Genomic DNA, 26,434 nt, shown 5'->3' on the forward strand with positions numbered 1-26,434 from the left:
TATTACTTGTTATCTTAGAGAAGAAAACGGGGGTGGGGGAAAGAAAAAGCCAAGTCAGAATCCTGGGTCATCACACCCCAAGCTCAGACCTCAGGATTGGGTGGGTTTCCAGCATGGGTTTATTTTCCTAGGTTTTTAAAAGGTTATCAGTTGGTCTTGTGGGCAAGCCTTGTATCTAGTTTGCAAGAATAACAGTTTCTTGTGGGAATGAAACAGAACAAACAAGCAACAGAATAATTGTTCTGAGCATTTTCCAGTTCTCTCTCTGATGTCCTTTAGGCCAAGCTGACTTGACTTCAGCCCCTGCTTGGGAGAGGGCTCCTGCTTTCAGCTTCTGGCCCGGGCAGCCCTGCTCCGCAGCTTTGCGGAGAGGAGAGGCCTTTGCAGAACGTTGTTCTTCCAGAGGCATTCTCATCGCCCACTGAGGACTGCTGTGGTTCCATTTAAATATTCAAACCGGGCAAGTCATTTCTCTCCCAGGCCAAAAGCCACTATGTTCCTTGAGCTTGGTGACCACGATAATAATAATCATCTTAATACAGCTAACATTTATTTAGCATGAGTTGGCAAAGCTCTCCTCTAAGTTAGTATTTATTTGCCGGCTGCACCAATTTATCCATCGCCTGTTCTTGCTATCTGTTCATTTAAACAAACGAGAGCCAGCCCAACATTTTCTGTGTCAAAAAAAATCTCTGGCTCTCAGTGATTCCACAGGTGGAGTAGAGCTTACTGGGCACAGAAATGTAGTTTTTAAATGGTCATTATCCTTCCATCATCCTGGCATTCCTAATTACTGGCTCCAGTCCCACCATCTGAGTCTACCTTAATGTAGGTGTCCTCCTGCCTGGCTTCCATATAGAAACTGATCCCAAGCGAATGTGAGATTTACAACCTCTTTGGGACTACAGCCTCCAGTAAATACTGATTTATTTATTCATTTTCATTAATTGCTGTCATTTGTTTAAGCTCTTACAATGGGGGCTGTTGAGTACTTTATACGCATTCTTGTTCTACCCTCATGACAACAGTGTAGGTAGGTAATTTTATCGCCCCATTTTACAGGTGAGAAAATAGAGGATTTGGAAGGCTAATTAATTTTCCAAGGGCATACAGCTGGTAAGTGATGGAGCACTTTGGAATTCTTTTCCTTTGCCCGTTGGAGGAGGTCTTGATGTTACCAACAAGCTTCCCTTTCTGGAATTACAGCACGTCAGATCGAAGCTTCAAAGACTAGACATGTGAGGGGTAGACACCCGCTTCACACACACACACACACACACACACACCCGTTCCCCAGCGTTGGCCTTACAAGCCCCTGTCCCCACCCGCCTTGGCACACATAACTCAGGGCTGGAAGCAGACATTGTTGCAGGCTCTGAGAATGTTTGTGGGCATTACCCGCCACCCCCCGCCCCCACCCGGCCCCCAGGGCCACCAGGGAGCATGAACTAATTGTATTAACAAGTGGCATCTGGATTTTATTCCATTTTATACGAATCCTGTGTTGTTTATGAATGAACCTAACTCGGGAAATGGAGATTGAGGCCTCCACTGTTTAACAAACAGATCTTCCCCTTGGGTGTGCCAAGCTCTGGCCAGCCAGAGAGCACTATAGGTTCTTGTTCCTTGCTACTCATCTACCCCCAGTGGCGGTCTTGAAAGCTGTCACTTTAAATTGCCAACCAAGAGAAACTGGAGAAAGGCACTATATTATTGGTTCATAAATTGGATGTAACTGCCTGGTAGAGAGAAAGAGGTCTTCACAGGGTCCTAGAATCCCCATATATGGCTGCAGATGGGGTAGGAGGGGTCTCTCCTCTTTCCAGCTTAGGATTGCTTGAGTTAGTTTGATTTTATCCTGCCTAGACTCTAAACTAGGAAACCAGAGGTACCTTTCTGAAAACGCACTGGGGAAACCATGTTGTAGAAGAAATTGGGCAACTCAACAGACTTGATAACATCTATTTCTTGAGGAGAAGGACAGGGACTGCTCTAGAGAAACAACAACAAAAAAAAACCAAGCCCAAAAGACCTTGAAACCATTAAGAGGTGTGCATGCTCCAGCAGGAACGGGGGCAGGCTGTGCTGGCTTCAGGTTCCTCCTTGCTACATAGATAAATGGCCAAAGGAAACAGTATCCCAGCAGTTTCACATCAAAGCCTAAATGGCAAGCTGGTCATCCTTTTAAGCTGGCCAATAACCAAGTGAAAATTAGGCAGTGTACATGTTTAGGAAGAGGGCTTCATGCCGTTCCAGAGTGGACTTTCCCATGCTCTCACCCCCAGCTGGTCCCACGGATGAGCAGTTGCTGTGTAAGACATTCTGGGTGGCACAGACAGTGTGGTCAGGGCTACGGGCCAGATTATCACCCTACAGAGGGTCTGAACAATGTGTTGAATGTACAGGAGGCTGAAACTTGGAAGAAAGTCACAGCTGCATGCATCCCTCTGGCCCCTAGCTGGCTTGAGGTATTCAGATGAGGTCTGGCCTCCATGCAAGGAAGCCCCACTGGAAACCCGCAGGAAACTATCCTAGAGTCAGGGTCTATATGAAGGCCTCAACGCTGGGTGAGAAGTGAATTCTGATGTCCTGCAGACTGATTAGCAAATGTCAAAGAGCATTCTGCTTTTGCTTTCTGTAGCTGTTTGGAGTTTTGTGTGTATATCACATCTCAGACCAACTGAAGAAATATCATCCACCATGTTGCTTAATCCCCACACACCTCTGTGAAGCAGGTAGCACAGGAATGATCCTCTTGATCCTACAGAGGAGGAAGTGGAGGCCCGTGGAAGTTAAGACATACACCTTGTAAATGATTGCTAAGAGATGCTGAGTGAGGACTTCTGATTACACTTCTCACCCTCTGATGCAACGTGCTGAAATTTCACTCTGCCACAGTGCTGGTCTGCTGATGCCACAGGCAAAGTTGCCACTCTGGATTACCCACTAAGCAGACCTAGGAAAGGTATAATGTTACCCTTCCATACCTCTGGTGTCTGTGCGTGGGAAGGAGGTAGTGAGATGGCAACGGAACCTGCTGACTACTGGTTATGAGTGACCTTAGACTGTGTGATTTACAAGGGTAGTAGCCATGTGTGGCTTGCTTTGTATCCCCAGCACCTGTGCCAGTGACTAGCAGAATAAACATTTGTGGAGGGAGGGGAGGAAGAAGAGGGAGAGGGAGGGTGGAACGGAGGTTCATTTCTTAGGACCACCAGGTATGCAGTGTCAGCATTCCCTCATGAGGCAGCAGGGCCACAGAGGCAGCGTGGTAAGACTGTGTCATATGTATTTTTCTAGCCCCATTCTGATTTCATTAGTTTCCCATCTTCATTTTTTTAAAACTCTAATTTTTAATTCCTGGGACTTTGTTTTTATTTTTGTTCTTACCTTTTAAGCATTCTTGTGACCGATTTTAATATTTCTGAATTATTAGTCAACCAAAAGAAAAACTAAAAACAAATAAACAACTATATAAATACATATAAGTGGCAATGGGCATTTCTGTTTTGGCTGCACCTTCCCTCCTTCCCTGCCAAGAATGTTGCCAATACAGAACTAGCACAAGTCTGCATTGAGATTTTTTTTCTCTAGCCATCTTGTATTCCTCCTTTTCACACCTTTCTAAATTTACTCACTCTTTAACATGTATTCTGAGACCAGTTTCCTCCTGCCCCAGCTACTCTAAGCTCTCATTTCTTCTAACTCATGAGGCCGTTATTAACCGTGAGCTCCTGCCCTCTCTATTTGAGTTCTGGACGAGCAAGAGCATCGGGTGGAGAGCAAAAGAGAGCAGGCATTCCATACGTCCTGGCTGGGGGTGGGGGAATCTGTGGGACGGCTCAGGACGAGGGCCTGCTATTGCAGGGGCTGTCCTCAGGCATGGGGGAGGCTACATGGCTCACACCTTAGAGCAGGGCACTGCCATCACCCCTCCCAGCTAATGCACACCATCAGCTTCTACTTCATCAAGACAGAGACCAAAAGCCCCTAATGCACGGGCTCCACACACCACCCTCTACTTCTCAACCCTTTGCTGCCTGTGCTCTTTGACTTCTCTCCCTTGTTTCTGGGGTGTTAACACCTGTAGAGCTTCCCTCCTATTTCTCTGACTACAGCCTCCATTGCTTTTGCTGGGCTTTTTCTCCCTGGCCTTGGTTTTGGTTTTATTTTCCCCCTCTCTGGATCTGCAGCAATCACTTTTATGTTCATGCGAGAATCTGGTCCACCTGAGCCAAGTCCGAATCTCCCATCTGCAATTGCCTGCTTGAGATTTCTATCTGGATGTCCCTTCATCACCCCACCATTTACATGTCAAAAGCCTGAAGTCAAGCTCTCTCCCCACAACTGGATTTCATGTTGTAGCTTCTGTGGCAGTGGCATAACCATTTTCCTACTTGCTCTGGTTAATAAACTTTTTTCATTCTTTCATATTCATTCCTTAAGTTCCAGTGACTTCTCCATTGATTTGTTTCCTTCCTCTCCATCCCCCATAGCATTATGCCATCCATAGTTTTATGACAAACTCTGTAATCAGTCTCTTTCCATCCACTTTGCTCCAGACCAGTATACTCCAACCACTGCTTCCATTACACTCCAACTCAAAGCCCACGAGTGTCTCTGTTTTCTATTACATTACTAGGGATCAGCTCTGGCTGACCTAAGACCCTCTGTAGTCTGACCACTTGCCAGCATGCATTGCCTGCTCTTGCCAGCCCATCTCTTCACTGTCACATAAATATGCCAAGCTTGGCGTCTCCTCTCTGCCTTTGTAGGTTATTCCTTTTATCAGAAATGTTTTCACACGTCTATCTGACTCCAGATTCCTGCTATCTATACGTGCAACAATGGCACCTTTCTAAAAGACTTTCAAATGATTACTTCATGTCCGGGCCTTTCTCATTTTTTTTTCCTGATGGCTCAGTGGACAGAACATGAGGTGGATTCTCAGGGAGTCCCGCATCTTATATTTCAGAGTTCCATCTGGTGCGGCAGGGGCTGCATTCTCCCATGCTCCATCTGTCCCTCTGAAAAATAAGCTACTGGCAAACAGAGCAGTGAACCCCAGTCCACAGCAATGCTTCTTGTCCCCCAAGCGAGATCTGCTCTGGGGCTAAGTCATTAGGTTCAGCTTTTGTCTCACTTGATGGGAACTTGGGTAGAGATTCCAAGGGCTGGAAGGAAAGGTGGGGAGCTGTGCAGTTCTCAAGGGTGGGAACTACTCCTCAAAAGCGCGACTCTGAGAACACACTGAGAGAAAACAAGCTCAATCTTGGTAGTAGTACAGTCACCATTTACAGATTTCTTTTTACAGCTGCCAAAATATTCCATCAGGTTATCAGCCTCTGACTTTATTTCACTTTGGTAAATAAAAATAAAGCTACTGTGAAATGCCATCAGCAATGTGATATCGCGGTGTATAGTCCACGTTTGTGAAAACAGACCTCTCTGCATTTTAGTTTTCATAGAGGCTATTCTAAAGGAAACTTGTTATTTCATATATTTCATACATGGTTATACTTACATGCCAGCTAAACTACACGTGTACACAAATTTTAAATAGCATCAGAAAATAAGGTTTTTGTTTGCCTTAATACCATTTACCAGTTACCTTAATGAATTCTTTAAAAAAAAAAACCCTTGCAGATTTCTGCTCAGTTACCCAAGAGAGCAACACAGCTGAAAAACCCAGCAGCTGAGGAAGGACCCGAATAGACTCAGTATGACACAAAGACTTCCAGACACAGCCAAACAATCCCAAGGAGTACACAATATAAATGCTTTATTGCTAGCACAGAGGTTTCTTTTTAAGTAAATTAAAAGAAATAAATCTTCATTTTCACATTTTATGTTGCAGTCCAAAGGTAACTAGTTGGTTAGTGGCTATGTCTGCTTGGACACATGCTACAGGAGGGCAGCATTCACATGGAAGCACTCAGAAATACGGCATCTGTCAGGGCTCACGGCATTGGGCTGCTGAATGCATTGTCGTTTGTAAGTAACAGCAAGTGGAGACTTTAAAACATCATGGATAGATAAGAGTTATAAATAGAAAACTGGTATGGTTAAGAAGCAGAAAATCATTAAATACAGAAGGCTATATATATGTTGCCCATATTCCACATACTCTGGGTTATGTTTGTTTGGTACTTTTAAATAAATGATCTGCATCTAGGTTAGAGACTGGATTGGATTTGACAGCTGGAAAGATGAAAGAAGGAAAGGAAGCTAACACTTCCCACATCAAACTGGTGGAGTCACTGGAAAGCAGAAGAGGAGTATGTGGTTGGGAAGAAAGGGAGGCAGGCCTGCTTTACTCCCCCCAAGCTATAGGCCATGGCCTGCTCACTGAGGGGCAAGAATATATGTGGATGAGCCACTGGGTGTGACAGAGGAGCTCAGTGGAGCACGGCAGTCCTGGCACAATGGAACTTGGCAATTGGAAAAGGAAACCCCTAGGCTTGGCCAGATTTTCCAAGGTCACTGCCAATAGATGTAGGGCACATTATGATAGAGGTAGGGTACAGTATGATAGACCAAAATCACACCTGCAGCACTGGAATAGCAGGTATTGGTGTAGAGGTTCAGAAGGTACAGATTCCAACTACAGAACTAATTCTTTTAATAATAATTGTTGCCCAATATTAGAAACTGAATGATGTCTGCAAGGCATCCAGCATTATCAAATTCTTGAGCCTACTCGGATTGTTTTTTGGTTGGTTCTAAGAAAAACTTTGGAAAAGATCTTACCTAGCTATGAAAAACAACCCACTCCTTGCCTTATTCCAGAATAACTGAGAAGGAAGGAATCTAATACACACACACACACACACACACACACCCCAAAACTGCAGCAAGTTCAGAAGCTGTGAACTGCACATGATGACTTCCAGTCTCTATTGTCCCAATCTTTTTTCATTCATGTTATTTATGGGTAAAAGAAAACCAGATTGGGTCAGGAATATCCCAGGTTCTTCTTATTACATCTGTAGTGTACCAGCTCCTGGCATTTTCATTCTGGTCTGACTCTAGCTAAAACCATTTCATGTTTTGCTTTGAAAAAATGGATAACATGAAATGGTAATTTGGCTTTAAAACCTTGGAAAATTGTTCCTGGCCCAACCATCTGCCCCAAAATGAGCTCAGCTGAGATCTCCTTGGAAGAGAGGGGGGGCGGTGAGCGAGGAGGGCCTGGAAGGAAGAAAATGAAGACAGTAGAAAGGTCACCTTTCCTTAAGAGGAAAGTTCTTTGTGACAAAGGCATGAATTAATACAGCTCCCTTATTTCATCCTGTGCTCCAGAGATACTGGATGTGTCTGCTAGCGCCTCCTCTTCCCTTTATCCCACTTTCCCCAATATTTGGTATGATTAAGGTGGCCCCTTAGTGCCAAGAAACTGTACCCAGCTGGTTTGCTTTAGTTGTGCAGTGACCTGCCTGGCCTACATGTTATCTTTTCAATCTTTAAATAAGGACCGTGGCTCAACTTTGTATTCCTGAGAGCTGGGCCCTACAGAGAAAGCAGAGAGGGACAGACGTGCAGGCTGGGCTTCATCTTACTTCTTGGCCTTCTTAGGAGTTCTTCTGGGGGATCTTTACTGTCACAGTCTTAACTTCTGAGTACTCCCGCAAGCCGAATTCTCCCCTGAAACACAGAAATGGGCCGGGTCAGATACCAGAAGTTCAGGGAGCTGCACGTGAGTGCAGCGGGAGTCCTGGGGAGGTGCAGTTTATCACCTGCGAACAGCAAGTCCTGGGATGTTGATGTAAAAATTCCTCATGTATGCACAGCCCAGCCTTCCTCTGAGGGTCAGAGAAACTGTCATCTCATGAGTAGTTTTTAAAGTTAAAAGGTGATTTGTTTCCACAATACTGCACAGAAAGGCAATGACTCTCAACTACTCAGAGAACTACTACTGTCAGCCTTGGCCAGAGGGCACACAGATGACCCCAGGCTGTGCTCAGAGGCTGAGTGCTGTGGGCAGCAGTGGGACCAGGCCCAGGTCTCTGAACACCTTGGCCATGCGTCTCTCCACAAGGCAGCACTGGTTCAGCATGAGTTCTTTGGGACAGTAGTGTGCTTTCCTCCCCCAAGAGGGAGGGTGGGAGTGGGTTGCATGTCTAAGTGTTCCTGTCCTTCTGGGTGCTTACTACAATGCTCCTTCTCCTCCACATCTCTTCTCTATTCTCCTGTTCTTTTTGCCTTGTTTAAATGCCTTTTTTCCTTTTATCTATTTCATTATAAAATCAAGCATGTTCTCCTCTTTTTCTTCTCTTCTTCTGAAAGTCACTCTTCAGTGATGCTTTTCCCAAGAGCCTCAGGAGGAGCTCCTCTTTCGTCCTCTCTGTTCACAGAGCCCCTTGTTCACACCTCAACTACCACACTTATCACACTGGGAGGACATGGGGCTTGAATATCAGTCTTCTTCACTGAGTTGTATCCTACTGATTTTTCTTTTTTGCCTTCCACCAAACATAGGGTATAGCCTACAACAGCAGGCACAAAGAAGGTACCCTGATGACCAAGGAAGGAAGGAAAGTAGGGAGGGAAGGAGGAAGGGCGAGCTTCCTATTTCCTCTTCCCTAGTTCTACCCTGTTGTCATATCTTCTAGATCAGGAAAAAATAAAAACAATTAGGAGATATATTTGAATATGAAACAAGTAAATGATTAAGAAAGGCTGTCTTTTGAAACAGTCAGTGTACTCGTTACCGCGGCTGGGCTTTACAAGAGAGACCTGCTGTAAATGATTCATTCAGGTTCCTTTTAGGAGACCCCATGGCCTACATAAGGCTCCAGTGGCTTTGCCAGCACCTCCTCTGAGCACCATGGGCACCTGAGTTGACAGGGACAACAGAGGGCAGCCAAGGAGACACTGGGGCATGCAGGCTGTTCTCCTGTCCGTATAGTTCATTTCGCTTAGAGGAATGAGAGAAACCAACTGAAATTGCCCCACTCATTGCATGCTTCCCTCATTAACTCCATTCAGTCTCAGAGTCTCTTTATTACCAGCTCAACTCTGGCTCTGTCTGGTCATTTTCCTGTCCTTGGGCAATTCTGAATGTGTCTCTTCATCATGGACACCATGTGCATCCCATTTGAAGTGAATTTACTCCTTTGTTTCCTGGCTTCTGCACACACTTGTTGGGGCAGGTCCCGAGCCACACTTCACCCCCATGTGACTCTCTAACTAGGTTGTGAGAAATATAAGGAAGTCTACAGAGTCAGAAACCTCGCGATTATGGTTGCTTTCAAGTGTGACTGTTGGCTCCTACTGTTTGGGTGTGTGATGCAATGGAAAACCCTGCTGGAGTAGAGCTGCTCCTCTCTGGGTCCTGAGCAGTGATCTGTGCACGGGGGAAGTGGACTCAAATCTGCTATCAAAAGAACTGCTCTGGGCCCAGGACATGAAGGAAAGCCAGTAAGCGGTCTTAGAGCAGCATGACTGAGGAGTCATAGAGGAGACAAAGAGCACTGAAGCTGAGGTCAGAGACAGGAGTGCCCACTCAGCTCTGCCATGAACCAGCTAAGGGATGCCAGCTGAGTCACTGTCATCCTCTTGGTGCCCAGTCATCTCTCCAGCAGTTCCTGAACCTCAGTATACATAAGCATCACCCAAAGAGCTTGCTTCAACTGTTTATTCTTGAACGCTACCCCCATCCCACAAAGATTCGGTTTCAGAAGCTCTAGGGAGGGACCAGGAGACTGTGAGACAGATGGTCACGTGGGTCACACTTTAGGAAACAATGCTCAAAGGTCACTGAGCCCTGAAGTTTGGATTCTTAAGCAATTTCACCATCTTGTTCCAGGATTTCTGTCTCAAATTTATTTACTCCAGTTAAATTTTGTGGCACATACGGTTAACAGGGAAGAAGCTCACTGATGCACAAAAGGTATGCATATCATTATTGATGCAGCCCAATCACTCTGTATGGTCACCTTCACAGCAGGACGAAACATCAAGGCAAAATCACATTTAGAAGACTAGGTTCTAGTCCCTAAGATAAATCAAACTTGGCACACCTAGAGGCTTTAAGGTAACCTGTCAGTATTGGTAGCTCTTGGCCAGCCGTTTTAGGACTCACTCAGACTTGCTCATAAAACAAATTAAGAGTTTCTGTTTAGGGTATATATTTTCCTGCTCTTTTACTTGACTTGCAGCCGCATTTCTCAGAGTAAGGTCTCCAGACCATTTGCATCAGAGGAGCTTGTAGGTGGTCGGGACTGAGAGGGAGGGTGGGAGCGGGTCACCGGAAGGCAGGCTGCTTTCAAGGGTGACTGGTGGATCCCAGTGTTTGGGTGTGTGATGTGATGTAAAACCCTGCTGGAACAGAGGTGCTTCTCTGTGGGTCCTGAGCACTGATGTATACTGGAGTCACTCTGGAAGCTTGTTAAAAACGCAGTTCCTGGGTCCTATCGCAGATCAACTAACTCAGAGTCTCTTGAGAGTGGGTCCTTAGATACGCATGCTTAACAAAACCATCACCCAGACTGGAGGTGACTTCTCTGTATGCATGCATATACACGCATGCGCGCACACACACACATAAACTTGACAAGCCCTGATTTAGAGTATTTAACAATGCTTCTCATTTTCAAAGCCAGTGTCCTGAGTTTTTAAAATGCTGAGGTTCACAGAATTCTTTCGATCTCCTCAGTTTGTGACATTTTATGGCTTGTGCTTTGCCACCCCTCATCTCAGGGGAGTTTGATAAGGAAGTAAGAAAAAGGACAGGAAAAGTGAAACAGGCAGAATTAGGTGGGCAGGAGGACCTGAGAAAAGCTCATCTCTGAGCCTGGGAATTAAGAGGGCAGCCCATCAGATAACCTGTAGAGGGCAGCCCTCCCCACAGCTCTCTGTGGGGAGACCTCATGGGCTAGGTCAGCCCTCCTTGGAGTTTCCAGATGTTTCTGGAAGTGCCACTTCTCGTCTCTGCTCCTCTTAGGGATAGACAGGGAGGTGTCAGGGACCAAAGCTGCATGGAGTTTGCAGGCCATGAGATAAACAATTCTGTCTAGATGGAGTATTAAGTGGAGTTTCTGAGGCTGTATCAAATGAGGTGGAAGAGTTGGGGACAAGACAGAGCAGGTTCTTTTATTTGAAGCATTTTCTGTCACTCAGGGTCATTTAAGAAGAGAAAACATGTTTTGGGGGTAAGTAGAGACAAAACAAACAAACAAACAAACATGCAATCTAGACAAGATGCAGTGGGTCTCATCAAAGAACAGCATTTCCTAATTATTTTTTAACTGCACTGAGAAGGTCCAATCACCATAGTGCCTGGAAGACAAGTAGAGAGAAATGGTTCTTCAGTCTCTTGGGCACTGTTATGTGAGGTTCAGATAGAGCCAAACTGTCTCCTGGACCACCTTTCTGGGCAAGGAGAACATATTCTGATGGGAATAGACTAGACTCAGCTAATGTAACAAGTGTGCCCACAATGAGGGACCATGGGTTAGCCTGAGATTAGGCTCCATCAACCAGCAATCATTTACTGAAAGTATATTTTATGCTCATGATTCACCCTGTTAATGATCTGTAACAAAACAGTCAATGCAAGCAGCATTCCCAGAGCCAGTGACTGCCCCCAGCATTTCAGAGACTGGGAGAGCACAGACACAGAGGAAGGAAATGAAATAAGAAGCGGAATGCATCTTGAAAAGTGGAAGCAGAAGGTGAAGGTCAAAAGCAAATGAAGAGATACCTGGAGTACATGAAGACTCTGTAAAAGCTGAAGGAATACTAAGAACTGAACAAATATGATCCAGATTGGTTATAGGTTCTGGCTGTAAAGTAAGTGAGGGGTACTGGAGGCCGGAAGAAAAGGTTCAAGCGAGAACAGCTTCTCCCTAGCTTACCAGATACAGAACAGAAGTTGGTGACACCAGCTGGAATTTAGGGAAACTTCCACCAAAGTTACAGGTTAAGAAAAGGAGGAATCACCTATATAACACTAATCTGCTTGATGAATAATGATGATTGCAGCTAACATTTTCTGAAGGCTTGCCAGACATTCTGTTGGATGTTCGCATACTTAATCCTCACAACAACCCTGAGGCAGGTACTATAATTATTCCCATCTTAGAGATGAGGTAACTGAGGCTTAGATTAAGTAATTTGTCCAAGGTTGCAGAGATAGTAATAGAGGCAGGATTCAAATCCGAGCAGTGTGATTCTAGAAACTGCTCTAATCTCCAAGCTACATCTACTTTATAGTTTTGCTTGGGAGCTTGAAATTACCAGTGAAGCTATCTGAAGTATGTAAATCCTCTGCTCTAGTCTTGTTGGTTCACTGCATTTCTCCCACAAACACTACAGTTATTTTTCCCGCAATACCTTTACTCACTCTCCCCCACTGCTACCCTGCTTTGCCCAACAACCTTGAAAATATATTCCCCCTTCTCTATCCAAGCATTCCTCTTCTTGAAAGGCTGACACAAATCCCTGTAGCAGATCATATCTAAAGGTTTCCCAGATTTTTCCAGCTCACAATGATCTTCCCTATCCCTGAGCTCCTCCACTGGTTTACAGTCTTTTCTGCGATTCCTCTGATTCTTACAATGCTATTAGTTTTATTTACCCCAAAACATATTAAATGCCTTAAGGACCTGCATCTTCCTCCACAGACCAAGCACAGGGCTTTATACATATTTATGCTCAATACTTGTTAGATTGTGAACTAGGCATTTGCTCAAAAAAATATGCATTCAGTAATGGCTGAGGGAATGGGCATGAAACATGTTTCCTCTGTGAGTCACCGCATTTGGCAAATGTAGATCAGTTTCTTTCAAAAGGAGGGAGAGTGGGTTTTTTTCCTGGATGTTACTTCCAGGAAAAACTGTTACTTCCTTTGTGAAGTCTTCTAGGACCCCAGAAGTCAAAATTAATTGATTTTTCTCTGTACTGACAAAATGTTTAACATACTTCTATCATAGCCTTTATTACAGGGAATTAATGGTACATTCATTTTTTCCATTCTCACTTTGGGAAATGGAATTGTGTTTTATTCATCTCTATAACATGTAATAGAACTTAGCTTATAGTAGCATGTGCTCAACGAAATGTTTGTTGAATGTATGGATGAGTGTAAGATAATTGAACCATTTTTTAAGTACTGCTCTGTGCTGATATTTGCAATCTATTTCTCTGCAGGCATCAGCAACTTTAAGACTTACATTTCTCTCCCATTTCCAGACATCTTGAATCCCCCAAAGGGGCTCTGGGCATTTAAGGCATTGTAACAATTGATCCTGAAAGAAGAAAACATAATACTGTGAGTTCATGTGAAGTCTGACCACATAATCTGACTGGCATGGTATTTCTTTTAGAAGTTTTATTTTTAATGATGGCCATTCTAACTGGTGTGAGATGGTATCTCACTGTGGTTTTGATTTGCATTTCTCTGATGGCCAGTGATGATGAGCATTTCTTCATGTGTTTTCTGGCTGCATAAATGTCTTCTTTTGAGAAGTGTCTGTTCATGTCCTCTGCCCACTTTTTGATGGGGTTGTTTGTTTTTTTCTTGTAAATTTGTTTGAGTTCATTATAGATTCTGGATATTAAAAAATCAGGAAACAACAGGTGCTGGAGAGGATGTGGAGAAATAGGAACACTTTTACACTGTTGGTGGGACTGTAAACTAGTTCAACCATTGTGGAAGTCAGTGTGGCGATTCCTCAGGGATCTCGAACTAGAAATACCATTTGACCCAGCCATCCCATTACTGGGTATATACCCAAAGGACTATAAATCATGCTGCTATAAAGACACATGCACACGTATGTTTATTGAGGCACTATTCACAATAGCAAAGAGTTGGAACCAACCCAAATGTCCAACAACGATAGACTGGATTAAGAAAATGTGGCACATATACACCATGGAATACTATGCAGCCATAAAAAATGATGCATTCGTGTCCTTTGTAGGGACATGGATGAAACTGGAAAACATCATTCTCAGTAAACTATCGCAAGGACAAAAAACCAAACACCGCATGTTCTCACTCATAGGTGGGAATTGAACAATGAGAACTCATGGACACAGGAAGGGGAACATCACACTCCGGGGACTGTTGTGGGGTGGGGGGAGGGGGGAGGGACAGCATTAGGAGATACACCTAATGCTAAATGACGAGTTAATGGGTGCAGGAAATCAACATGGCACATGGATACATATGTAACAAACCTGCACATTGTGCACATGTACCCTAAAACCCTAAAGTATAATAATAAAAAAAAAAAAAAAGAAGTTTTATTTTTAAATTTCTTTCCTCCAGAGGAAAAATTTGTAATTTAAAATCTACTTTGATTTATGGATCTAGGCAGTAAGGAGCGTACCCCTTTTCTGGTGAACTTTGGTTGCTTTTGGTATTCCCCATCTTTCCAAGAAGATACTTGTTTATTTCACCCTGGTCCCTATACCACCAGTGGAATTTGTTACAAGACTGACTCTGATCTTACCAAACAGTCCCAGCTTGCATTGCAGAAGACACTGTGAGGGCCTTGTTGATGTCATTAGTAAAGACAGCTGCTACGAGTCCAAAGTCTGAGTTATTGGCTCTTTCAATAACTTCATCCATCGTCTTAAATCTCAAAATTTCCTGAACAGGGCCAAAGATCTGCAAAGAGATAATATGACTCAACATGGTTGCTCTGCCATTCCTTTACCTGCTTTCCACATTTCAGTGCAAGTTTACTCTGCCTTGATTACTTAAATGACATTTAAGTTTAGCAGTACAAAACTGTAAAATCTCCCAACCTTTCCTAGGATAAGATTATGCAAGAAGAGTCTAACATTAGTGTTTAACCTCCCCAACCTCCCCAACTTCCCCATCCTCTCCAGCATCACTTGATTCCACTGTGTATACTAGGGGTGTCTTCTTTAGGTACAGAAGAGCAAGTGGCATCCTCCATGATCCTGAAAACACTGCTCCAGAACTGAATGCTCTGGACTGTGGGCCGATTTGCTCCTGGTCCCTCTCTTGCACGGATGTAAAGATGCTTCAGTGTATTCTCTCTCCTGGTTAACATCCTAGTGACCCACATTTAGGAGAGCTGAACTATTGCCAGTGTATTGTTGAGGCCAATGGTAGGCTAGTCTGATTGTTCTGTTGGCTAATAATAATCATAAGCACATAGCATGTCACCTGGCCTCCACCTAGCTTGCTTGTCTTTTGGTATACTTTTCTTCTTGAAATGGGAATTTTCATAGCCATGTTCATTACTGTTGCAAAATGAATATATGTAAAATATAAAGAGCTAGAACTCTAATATCATCCACTAGAAATGCTCTAGAAATGATCCCAAGAAAGATGTGGCTTTTGTAAGAACAGCATATTTGATACCTCCTCCTTGGCAATCCGCATATCATCAGTGACGTTGGAAAACACTGTGGGCTCAATGAAAAACCCCTTTCGGCCCAGTCCTTTGCCTCCACATTCCAGCTTGGCACCCTCGGCCACACCACTCTGGATGAGTTCCAAGATCTTGTTGTACTGTTTCTTATCAATCTGTGGGAGACAAGACTTAATGACTCCAAATACAACCTTCTATGAAAATGGAAATAAGTATGTTCTTGAGAATCTTTCATTTTAGGAGTTTTTTCAAAGTTTAACTACACCCAGTCAGATCATATAAAACTGCTGTTACTTACCAATTTTTGACCTACAAAAAATTGGCAATTTTGTATGGTTAATCCTAATATATCGACGACTCCAAGAAATGTACTGCTCTGATGATACTGCCTAATCAGAAGTACCAGCTGAACATTTAGAAAAATGTTTCAAAATGATGGAGACACTGGCTAATTTACTATTCATTGTTCATATGAGGGAAAATTGACTTTTATAATTAAATGAGTAACTTAGCAAGTTGTATTCACAGTAAAAAGAGGCAAAAATCAGCACACAGCCTTTTAAGATAGTGCTACACACCCAATCTTATTGTGGTTTGTTTTTAAAGGAATTCCTATTACACTTTTAGAGGAACTTTAGAGGAAAATATTAACAGTAAAGAGTGAAGGACTAGCTTCATAGCCCAAAAAAAATAAGGTCAGTCTTCCCTCCAAAAAACTGACGGAGTTACCATTTACTTATTATGGTAAATAATACAAAAACCTACATTCACCCAAGTTTGAATGGCTCAGCCAGAACATCAATCTTCTCTTGAATAATCCCTAAAGCCATGCTTTAGTGACCCATATAAGAGCTGGTCCAGGTTCTTTCTAAAAATTCTCAGAACCTGTCTACAGATTAAAACCAGAATTCCCTTTAGAAATATGCCTTGATGATTATCGTGAACCTGCTGAGGTGAAAAGTGTAGTCTGACTGCTCAGGAGAGACTTTGTGGCCCTCCCCACCCCACTACAGTACACGAGGCCTTCAGATTAAGAAAGAACCATACAGCAAAAGGGAAGTGAGCCAGCCCTTCAGTTCCTACACATTCACAAGCTACAAGTGATCTGTCCAGACTTGTTCAGGCTGCTGGAGAGACTCCTTGGCAGCTCGTAAAAGGATAGATGGCTCTAGGAAAGAAAGATATCTACCCTCCTTGACTGTGGCATCTGTAGGGATGTCCTAAAGTTCAGTGATTGGAAGGACTGGGACTGGGTTCTAGTGTCAAGACCCATCTTGTCATACTTATGCCTTTCTTTAGAACTGAGAGACTCCAGCTTAGTCCCAAAGGTCAGAATATTCTTTTTTTTTTTTTTTTTTTTTTTTTTTTTGAGACAGAGTCTCACTCTTTCACCCAGGCTGGTGGAGTGCAGTGGCATGGTCTGTAAGCTCCATCTCCCGGGTTCACGCCATTCTCCTACCTCAGCCTCCCAAGTAGCTGGGACTACAGGTACCTGCCACCTCGCCCGGCTAATTTTTTTTTTTTTTTGTATTTTTAGTAGAGACAGGGTTTCACCGTATTAGCCAGGATGGTCTCAATCTCCTGACCTCATGATCTGCCCGCCTCGGCCTCCCTAAAAGCTGAGATTACAGGCGTGAGCCACTGCGCCCGGCCAGAATATTCTTAAAGTAACGGTAATCCCATAGTTTTTCAGAGATACAACTTAGAAAGGGAAAGAGAAGTATAAGAAATAAGCAATCCCTCTCTGGCTCCATTTCCAGCCACGAAGACATGGTGGAGAATAAAGAAGTCAGCCGAAAAGGAAGATGTTGCTTTTTTGGGTCCTAATAGAGTGTACACAGTTCTGTGCCAGTCAAGGATTAAGTAAACAAAGGGAATGGTTATGATTTTTCTACCTGGGGACCCTGCTCAGTGGTGGGGTCAAAGGGACTCCCCACTATGCGCCTCTTGGCCCGCTCCACGCTTCTTCTCACAAACTCCTCATAGATGGACTCCTCCACGAAGATGCGAGAGCCTGCAGTGCAGCACTGGCCTTGATTGAAGAACACACCCTGGTGGGCCTGCTCCACAGCATAGTCCACTACAAGAGGAAACAGCCATGTTCTCACTGCTTTGCCTGGGGAGGGGCCTGTCTGTGAAACCACCTCCCTCCCCTCTCCAAAGCCCTAGGTATAGTGTGCTCACTGCAAGACATAACCATGAATAGCGCTGAACTGGGAATGCAACTTAGTTCTCGTTCTAACTATACCCTGACATGCTATGTGAACTTGAACAACTTCACTTCTTTGGGTCTCTTTCTTATTCTGCAAACAGAGGTACTGAACCTCGTGTATAACAGGAGTCTCAAATCCCAATATACCACTGGGCTAGGGAGATAAGGTAACGGTATGAGTCTGCCAGGTGGTAAAGCAATGTAATGGAGAGGCTAAGAAGGAAAGCCACTATATTTAATCATTGCCATGCATAAATATGAGCCCCAGGTTGCCAGATCTTCTCAATTTTCACAGAAATCAATATTTTAATGTGAAGTTCTTGTTTTGAACATAGTGTAATGTTTAGACAGGTAAACATGTCTATATTTTGTATTTGGCCAATTTACAACTCCTAATCTACAGGGCCTTGGGGCTGTATGTTTCGTATTTGGGGGATTAAACCATAACACCAATGGGTCTTCTTTGAAGACACTAACTTTCCTCTAGATTGACATGGACTTGTGTAAAATCCTATGATAACTCTTCCATATTCATCCCTTATATCTTACACTTCAAAATAGCTTAATCTGATGTGCATTAGTTGCTAAATGACCGACTGACTGAATAAATGAATCAGTCAATGTTAGGGCGATGGAGTTCCTACTCCTCAAGAGAAACAGGCATAAGGATTCTGATTTTCTTGACAACTAATATAAAGCTAAAGCTGAACTCTGCAAATTCCAAGCTGGGGCTGACATTCAAGCAATCTGCTTTTGGTTTTCTGATCTCTCTGGTGGTGAAACTGGGAAAGCAGCTGTGCCTGGCAAAAAGTGAAGAAAAAAAAAAAAGAATCACTGAATGAGATGGTGGGATTTCCTTACCTGGAGAGCTTTTCAAAACAGAAAGGTCACACCTGTGCAGAATGGCCTAGGTGGCATCCTTCCTAGAGACATGGGGTTTCTCAGTTACTGCTCTAAGCCTCTGTAAGGTCCTACTGACAAGTGGAATCATCCCAGCTTTAGGATTACTCATAGTGAACTGACCCACGTGTGCTGTCATCCTAACTGAAAGTCATGGGAGCAACAGAAAGGGGTTGGAATTGACTAAACAGAGAAGGGGCTGTGGGTTTGGAAAATGCTGGCAGGGCTGGTGAAGTCGGATTTATTTAAAATGGTCTACCAGCCACCAGGCACAGTTGAAAAGTTACAGATTTATTGAATCTAGGCAGAGAGACTATCCTTCAGGGGCTCAGCAGCTAAGACGGTTGCTGTTGAACCATATGCCACTGACCAAGCCTTCATCTCATCCCCCTATTCTACAACATCACAGATTCAAAATGGCTCATTAGTGTCTAGAAAACAACTGGTTCAGTCGTCAACTGAAAAGTGCTCTTTCCCCATTATTAAACCATTTTCTCCTTAGAGGAGACCTTCTTGATTGCCCTTAGCTTCAAATATCTTTTGCTAGTGTCCTATCAAAAGTGGAGATACAAAAGACAGTACCAAAGGGTGTGTGCTGGTTCATGTATGGGACCCGTAGTTGACTTACAATCAGCATCAGCAAAAATAATATTAGGACTTTTGCCTCCAAGTTCCAGAGTTACTCTCTTCAAATTACTTCTTCCAGCTGCTTCTTGGATAAGCTTTCCAACCTGAAAGAAGGGAAATGGAGATAGGTTTTGCAAATCCTGCAGGTGAGACAGTCACTGGCCAATGCCAGCTCAGGGCAACAATGGGATGCAACAGTAACAAACCCTAAAAGGCAAGCCAAACCAGCTCTTGTCATCAGCTTGGGTGTACAAGATATAAGTTAGTGGGGTACAGTTTAATGTCCATGCTGGAGTGAACTGGAAGCTTTAGTTTCATGATGGAAGGACTAAGGAAAAGGGAGTTAAATCTGGAATCTTAATCACTGAAAGATTTCTCTAAAGACAACTGGCAAGAAAAATGTAACTGGAGATTTCAATCACTGCATTGTGGCCTTTAGCTTTGGACTCCGGCTCCAGAAAAAAAGCCAACTGGTGCCACTTGAAAGATATCATGAGGGTAAAACAAATTGTTCATGTATCTCCCAAAATTCCAGGCATGATTTTTATTACATGCTCCAAAGAGACTATCAATATTACACCTTTGCCTCTGCCTAGAGCTACAGTAAAAGGCTAACAGACAGTTGAGAATCTCTCTTTTTGTGCAATCTCGTAAATGTCGTTTATCTTGAATCCAAGTAAACAAGAGGCTGAGTTAGGATAAAGCACTTGCCAATGAGTAGACTCACATTGGCAATGAAAATGAAAGTGTCAGAATGGAAGCAAAGATCCACCACTTAGAGCCCCTGCTCAAGGCAGAACCCTACCTTAGTGATGGGGAGTGCTGTTGGGAGACAGCCTGCAGCTGACACCTCCTTCAGGGTCCGCCTCAGCTGAAAAGAGCTCCCTTGCCCAAGGAGAAGCCCTCTTCCAAGTGGCCCATATCCACCCACTGGTGGTGGCAGGGTTTGTATAAAGGTCCTACCCTTTCAGCCCAGCATAGGATTGGGCTCTGAGGGACGGTATATACTCCATGATGACCCAAGTGACTGGCAGAGGCTGTGTCAGGCCTGTGTTGCAGTTCCACTTCCCCAGGGCCACTCCCCTTCAGCAGGGATCCCTAGTAAAATCCTGCAAGCTAAACTCCAACTCCGTGAATGCTCCCTGGGAACCTAACCTACAACAGGGTGCGACTCCCCTGGAGAGCACATATCACTTTATGGAAAATGCAGAGCAGAGCCGCCATATAGCCCATAGAAGCAATTTGGTCTTGTTGAGATTAAAAAGTGCTACTTGTTCCTGAAATTTTCCTGAAAATTAAATGTTTTAAAAGCCTGGGGAAGAGAAATGTTACATTTACTTTCAACTCCTGCAGTCCCTTGTTGAGATCCTCCAGTGGGACTAACGACTCCGGAGGCAGTGGAGAACCCTGGCTAGGAGAAAAGGCTCTGGAGCCAGGCTGCCTGGATTTTTTTTTTTTTTTTTAAACCAGTTCTATCACTTAGTAACTGTTTGAGCCTAGGAAATTTATTTACTATCTGAGCCTTGGATCCTCCTCTGTAGGGGGAATAAAAATACTATGTACTTCAGAATTCTATTTTGAGGATTAAGTGGTGTACCATATATGGCACTTAGAACCCAGCCTGGCACACAGTAAGTGTGCAGACATGCTAACCATGAGTAAGTGTGAGAAGCCAGGGCCTCCCTTTTCTTCCACGTTCAATGGACAGAAATGGGGGTGATGTAAAGGAGACAGGTGGACCTTCCAAAGCAGGTCTCCCGTAGATCTCCCAAACTGCCTATGCTGTTAACTCCTTCAGAAGAACACCGGGGAAACTCCAACTTCCCCTCAGTCTCCAATATCACTCATTAACTGTAACTCTGCCTTCTTGTAAAAAAGATTTTGAAAATGTATCCCCATCCTGAGAAAAGCTAACCTTAGGGCGAAAAAGTGATGTCTCTCAAAGACACAGAACTAGTTTCTTGATTTGCTGAAAACATGACTTACCAAGGTGTTGGAAAATGCTAACACCTGGCCCTGAAGTTTGATGGGTGAGCTGTGGCCAACCTGCCAGACTGCCCTTCCCCCACCCTCGCCATTTTGTGTCTCTTCCACTTCCATGCAAAGGCCTCAGGAAGACCTGGTCTCAGTAAAGGCCCTGTTCTCACACAGACATGCTCCTCTGAGAAGAAAACAGGCAGACACAAAGGGAAGGAGAATCTGGCCCTCTGTTCTGGGAATGGTGAAAATTATGAGTGGTAAGGGGGAACTCACACTGAAGGGCAGCTGGGGAAACAGCAATCCTCTGACTTACTGCCAGCACTCAGGGAGGGGTGTTCCCCGAGGAGGCTGTCATCTGTGACTGTCTGCTCTTCTGAGAATGTCAGTGTGCTTGCTCGCTCCACTCTGGGGGAATCCAAATTAACTGATGTGGACTCATTTTAAAGTCAAGGAAGATAAACAGGTAACTGCTTTCTCAACAAGACAATTACTGGAATTCACAAACATATTATTCATTAAATTAAACCAGTATTTATTGAGTAGTCTATGTTAGACACTTACAAGCATTATGTCATTTAAGCCTCTCAAAAACCCTACAAAGTAGGTTTTATCTCATTTTAGAGATGAGCAAACTTGAGTTAGAAGTTAGTGAATGTCACCAGGCTCCCCAGCTGGTTCATGACAGAACCTGTTGGACTATCTGCAGGCTGATGCCAGAGCCCAGGCCTGGGATTACTCCCTCTCCTTCCCCCTTCCTTCCTCCCAGCATTGTCATTTTTCTGTTCTCTTTTCTACATTTACTGAGCACTAATGTGTGCCACATACCATCAAAATCTTTTTTTTTTTTTCTTTGAGACAGAATCTCGCTCTTTTGCCCAGGCCAGAGTGCAGTGGCGCTATCTCGGCTCACTGCAAGCTCTGCCTCCCGGGTTCACGCCATTTTCCTGCCTCAGCCTCCCGAGTAGCCGGGACTACAGGTGCCCGCCACCGTGCCCGGCTAATTTTTTGTATTTTTTTTTTTTAGTAGAGACGGGGTTTCACCGTGTTAGCCAGGATGGTCTCGATCTCCTGACCTAGTGATCCGCCCGCCTCGGCCTTCCAAAGTGCTGGGATTACAGGCGTGAGCCACCGCGCCCGGCCCATACCATCAAAATCTTATCCCTGCACTCCAAGCTGATTTCAAAGTAGGTAGGAATATCACCTCTTGTAGACACAAATAATGTTCATAAATCATCAGTTACAAAACTTAGATTCTGCCTCCAGGTTTACATTCAAGAAACAAGCAAAAGCAAGGAAAAATCATGAGTTTTACACATAGTAAGATGCTGAGTAAATATTTGGGGTTGGCAGACACTGCTGGCCCAGCTGGCATTATATTTCTGTTAGCCCTACTCCCTGATATTCATCAGACCATTCTAGAGGTTGATATTTTTTGCCACTAGAAATGTTGGCCAGTGATTATTTTCATGGCTACGGTAACTATACGAAAGTTTCAGTCTATGATCATCAGAGAAGAATACCTAAGAATAATTTTCCCTGCATCAACGCTTTACCAGCCTTTCCTTAGAAACCAAATTTGTGCTAACCACCACAAGGCAAATCTCAGATGAATACTACCTTTCCCCTTCATCTTTGGAAGAAAGTCGAGTTACAGTTCAAGAAAGAACGGGATGTGTTAGGCTATGGGAGAAACACTTCCATCTGGAGTCGCCTCAGGACAGGACACTCCTAAACAACCCTGGTTTTTACCAAATGTCCCTCATTCAACACATATTCATAGTTTTCCTACTATGTGCCAGGTACACTGTTGGGCATAGTCCCTCACCAATAAGGAATTCACAGCTAAAAGGACTCCCATGTAAACCTAGTAGATGTTCAATAAATGTGGCTTTGCAGTCCACTAGAAAAAAAATCTGAGTCTCATTTAATATTAGCTCTAAACAGATTAAATTATAGTTCCTCAGTACTTTGTTACAACCCAAAGGTTTCTGAAGTCAAAGCCTGTGGGATTAGAAAGTATAAGAACGAACGAATTACGCATAAAACAAAGGCCTAGGATTGACCAATCTTTCTAAAATGGAAAAGTTTAAGTGTGGTTCCTCAGGGATACTGCCCCTCCTGACATGACCAGAAGGTGGGAGTGCACGGTAAGATAAAGGAGGCTGCAAGGGTGCACACGTTTTCCAAGTGCTTAAAAGTCAAGTTAGCAGAGATGTATTTGATGATGCCAAGTCCTATTCTGATGAAATTGGCAATTTGTAAGATAAAACAGGTAAACATACAGTTTGAGAAATTAAATCCTGTATATGATGTAATATAGGTTAAATAGGATAAAGGCACAGAGATCAAATTTTTAGTTTGCCATCACCTTTTCTTCCAAGCAGAAAAGATTTTACAACGTACTCGTGTGATACCTCCTGCCCCATTGCTGACAACCTGGCTAATTATAACCATATTTAGGCTTATGGACTACAGTTTGGCCCACAGGAGTCAGAAGACCTGGTACTACAAACTCTGGCTTCTAATGAATCTTCAATTTGGGAAAGCCACTTCACCTCCTCCTGGGTCTCAGTTTCTTCATCTGTAGAATGAAGGCACAGGCCAAGCAACAAATCTCTCCCTTAGTACTCCAGTTAATTGAAGGAGTTAAAAAAGACAGACAGGACTCCTGGGGACCCTGCTCATTCTGAGAGTCTGTTCACAATTCTTGTGTTTTTCTTGCCTTATGAAGCAGAAGTAGCTTGTTACAAGTAGAACACCACAGCTGCACTGAATGATAGAAAAACCTCATCTTTTTTTAGTTTCCTTGCCCAGAGCTCATTATGAAAGAGTAAGTGATAGTGTTCCTATCATGCAGTTTCTTAACTTTGCACTCCCTGCAGAGCCTCTCAGCTCTGTGTACCCCAAACATGCAAGGGCAGTGAACTGGGGGCTCCTCCACACATAATGAAACTGGGCTAATTCTCAGCAGGAATGTTGGCACAGTTCAACTCTGACTCCCATCCTCGTTTGAATAGGCCTCAAGATTGATATCAGGAGTATCCCTGGAAGAGCCACAGTGTACTGGAATCATGTTCACAGCAATGCGGCAATGTAGGGGAAAGCAATTTGGGGCTTTGCAATAAAAATAATTTGTTATACAGGACAAAAAGGAACACAAAAGGCTTTTCATGCCTTCTTTATTCAGGGCAGTTGCTCCCTGAACACAGTTTATAAAGTTGGGTAAAATTTTTCTTTTTATTAATTACTCATATTAGGTGAGTTCCTACTCAGAGCTATTTTATTACACATATCAAGGTAGATTTTTCTCAGAGATATAACACCTTTTTAAAAATAGAAAAATCTCTACTAGAGATCCCAGTAAACTAGTCAAAGATGCCTGCGTCTTGTAATATCTTTTCATAAATCCCAAATAGATTTACTCTCTGCTTCTTCCCTCTTCTCCTTTCTTAATTTCCATTGTTATGCTTCCTGGTTCCAACTGTGTTGGGAATAGAAACGCCAAAAATATGGGGATTGGGTGTTTGTCTTTCTGAAGTACCCAGAAATAACAGGCCAAATTAATCTGTCCAGATTTCCACCAGAAACAAACAGGACCAAGGCATCTAAGCAGTTCCTTTAAGTGGTAACAGCAGTTTAAACCTTTATCTGTGAAATTCAGATTACGAAGGCCAGTATAACCACTATGTTTCCAGCCTTCTTTCCCACCATTCCAACCACCACACACCCACGACTCTAGCCACACAAAACCACTTGCCTTTTCTGGAACATGCCTGTATGTCTTTGCATAAGCTGCTCCATCTACCTGCAATGCCTTTTCACCCCCTGCTTACTTGATAAACTCATTTTTACAGAGATAACTCTTTCACCTCCTCTGAGAAGGTAGCTTGCCTTTCCTACCATCCCTGCTGGGTTTGGTGTTCCTTCTCTGATCTCACAGTGCTATGTACGTAACTCTCACATTGTGCTTGTTTAATAGCTGTCTCCCCGACTACAATGACTGACTTTTTAAAAAATATATGTACACAGATTTTCTTTTAAGACAGGGTCTCACTCTCTTGCCAAGGTTGAACTGTAGTAGTATGATTATGGCTCACTGCATCCTTGAAATTCTGAGTTCAAGCAATCCTCCCAACTGAGCCTGAGTAGCTGGGACTACAGGCACTTGCCATCATGCCTGGCTAATTAAAAAAAAAAAAAATTGGTACAGACAGCGTCTCACTATGTTGACCAGGCTGGTCTCAAACTTTTGGTCTCAAGGGGTCCTCCTGCCTAGGCCTTGAAAGCACTGGGATTACAGGCATGAGCCACCAGGGCCCAGACAAACTTTCAATAATTTGTTAAGTCAATAAGCCAGAATACGAAAATTGCTTGAGAGCAGTGGTGTGATCACGGCTCACTGCATCCTTCAACTCCTTGGCTCAAGCAATCCCGCCCTTCAGCCCCTTGAATAACTGGGGCTACAGGTGCACACTACCAAGCCCGGCTATTTTTTATTTTTTTGCAAAGACTGGGGCTTGCCATCTTGCCCAGGCTGGTCTTGAACTCTTGGGCTCACACAATCTTCTGGTCTTGATCTCCCGAAGTGCTAGAATTATGGGCGTTAGCCATCGTGTCCAGCTAATGTTGTTGTTGATTGAGCACCTATTCTGTCTACTTGTTTTCACAAACATTATTTTATTTAATCTTCATGACAAAACTGGGAGGCAGGAATTATTATCCTATTTTATAATTGGAAAAAAAGACAAGACTCACAGAGGTCAAGAAATGACTTGCAAACAGGCACCCACTGAGTGGCAGAGTTAGGACTGGTCTCAGAATGCGCACACCAAGCCTTAGGCTCTTTTCCCTCCTCTTCTCCAGACCTTCTCCTGGGAATTGGGTCCCCTTTGCTGTGAGTAGCATTTTGACAGTCAAACGCATCATCTACCACTAACATGTTCAACTGCCTTGTACACTTAGCCATCCTTTTGTTACATAAGACTCTCTATTTCTATTTCAGATAAGCTTTAAAAATCAAGGTTTTGATGGTCTTGGTCTGCTTTGATAGGAAAAAGCATGGAGCAGTCAAGTCAAAAGTACTCTATGTCCCATTAACTAGGTGAGCTAAAGGGATCAACACCTTAGGACCTGCTCAAACTCAGCCTGAGTTTTGAGGAGAAAGCTAACTGCAGAATCTTTGACTTAGCATAGTTAGAGAATAGATCATGGAATCTCATCCAGCAGGCAGAGACTATACCATACTTCTTCTTATTCTTCAGTCTTCAAGTTTTAAGAATTTTTTAAAAAGAGAAGTTTTATGCTAATAGTTTAAAACCTACATAACCAAAGGTTTTTCCACATAAAACTGGTTTTTTCA

The 26,434-nt window shown here is 43.6% G+C and overlaps 1 protein-coding gene across 1 annotated transcript in view; it reads right to left on the reverse strand.

Annotated features, from left to right (window-relative positions):
- Positions 1-5,765: 5,765 nt before the first annotated feature.
- Positions 5,766-26,434, reverse strand: part of ALDH1A2 (aldehyde dehydrogenase 1 family member A2) — a 128,139-nt gene continuing 107,470 nt past the window's right edge. Inside the window, exons 8-14 of the mRNA XM_030814479.1 lie at positions 19,097-19,199; positions 17,252-17,436; positions 15,347-15,511; positions 14,463-14,620; positions 13,176-13,250; positions 7,560-7,644; positions 5,766-6,015 (exon numbers count right to left, since the gene is read on the reverse strand). Coding sequence (XP_030670339.1) covers positions 7,572-7,644; positions 13,176-13,250; positions 14,463-14,620; positions 15,347-15,511; positions 17,252-17,436; positions 19,097-19,199 — 759 coding nt within the window. The 3' untranslated portion in view covers positions 5,766-6,015; positions 7,560-7,571. The remainder of the gene's footprint in view (positions 6,016-7,559; positions 7,645-13,175; positions 13,251-14,462; positions 14,621-15,346; positions 15,512-17,251; positions 17,437-19,096; positions 19,200-26,434) is intronic.

The sequence above is a fragment of the Nomascus leucogenys genome, chromosome 6 (assembly GCF_006542625.1).
Source record: "Nomascus leucogenys isolate Asia chromosome 6, Asia_NLE_v1, whole genome shotgun sequence".
Lineage (NCBI taxonomy): Eukaryota > Metazoa > Chordata > Mammalia > Primates > Hylobatidae > Nomascus > Nomascus leucogenys.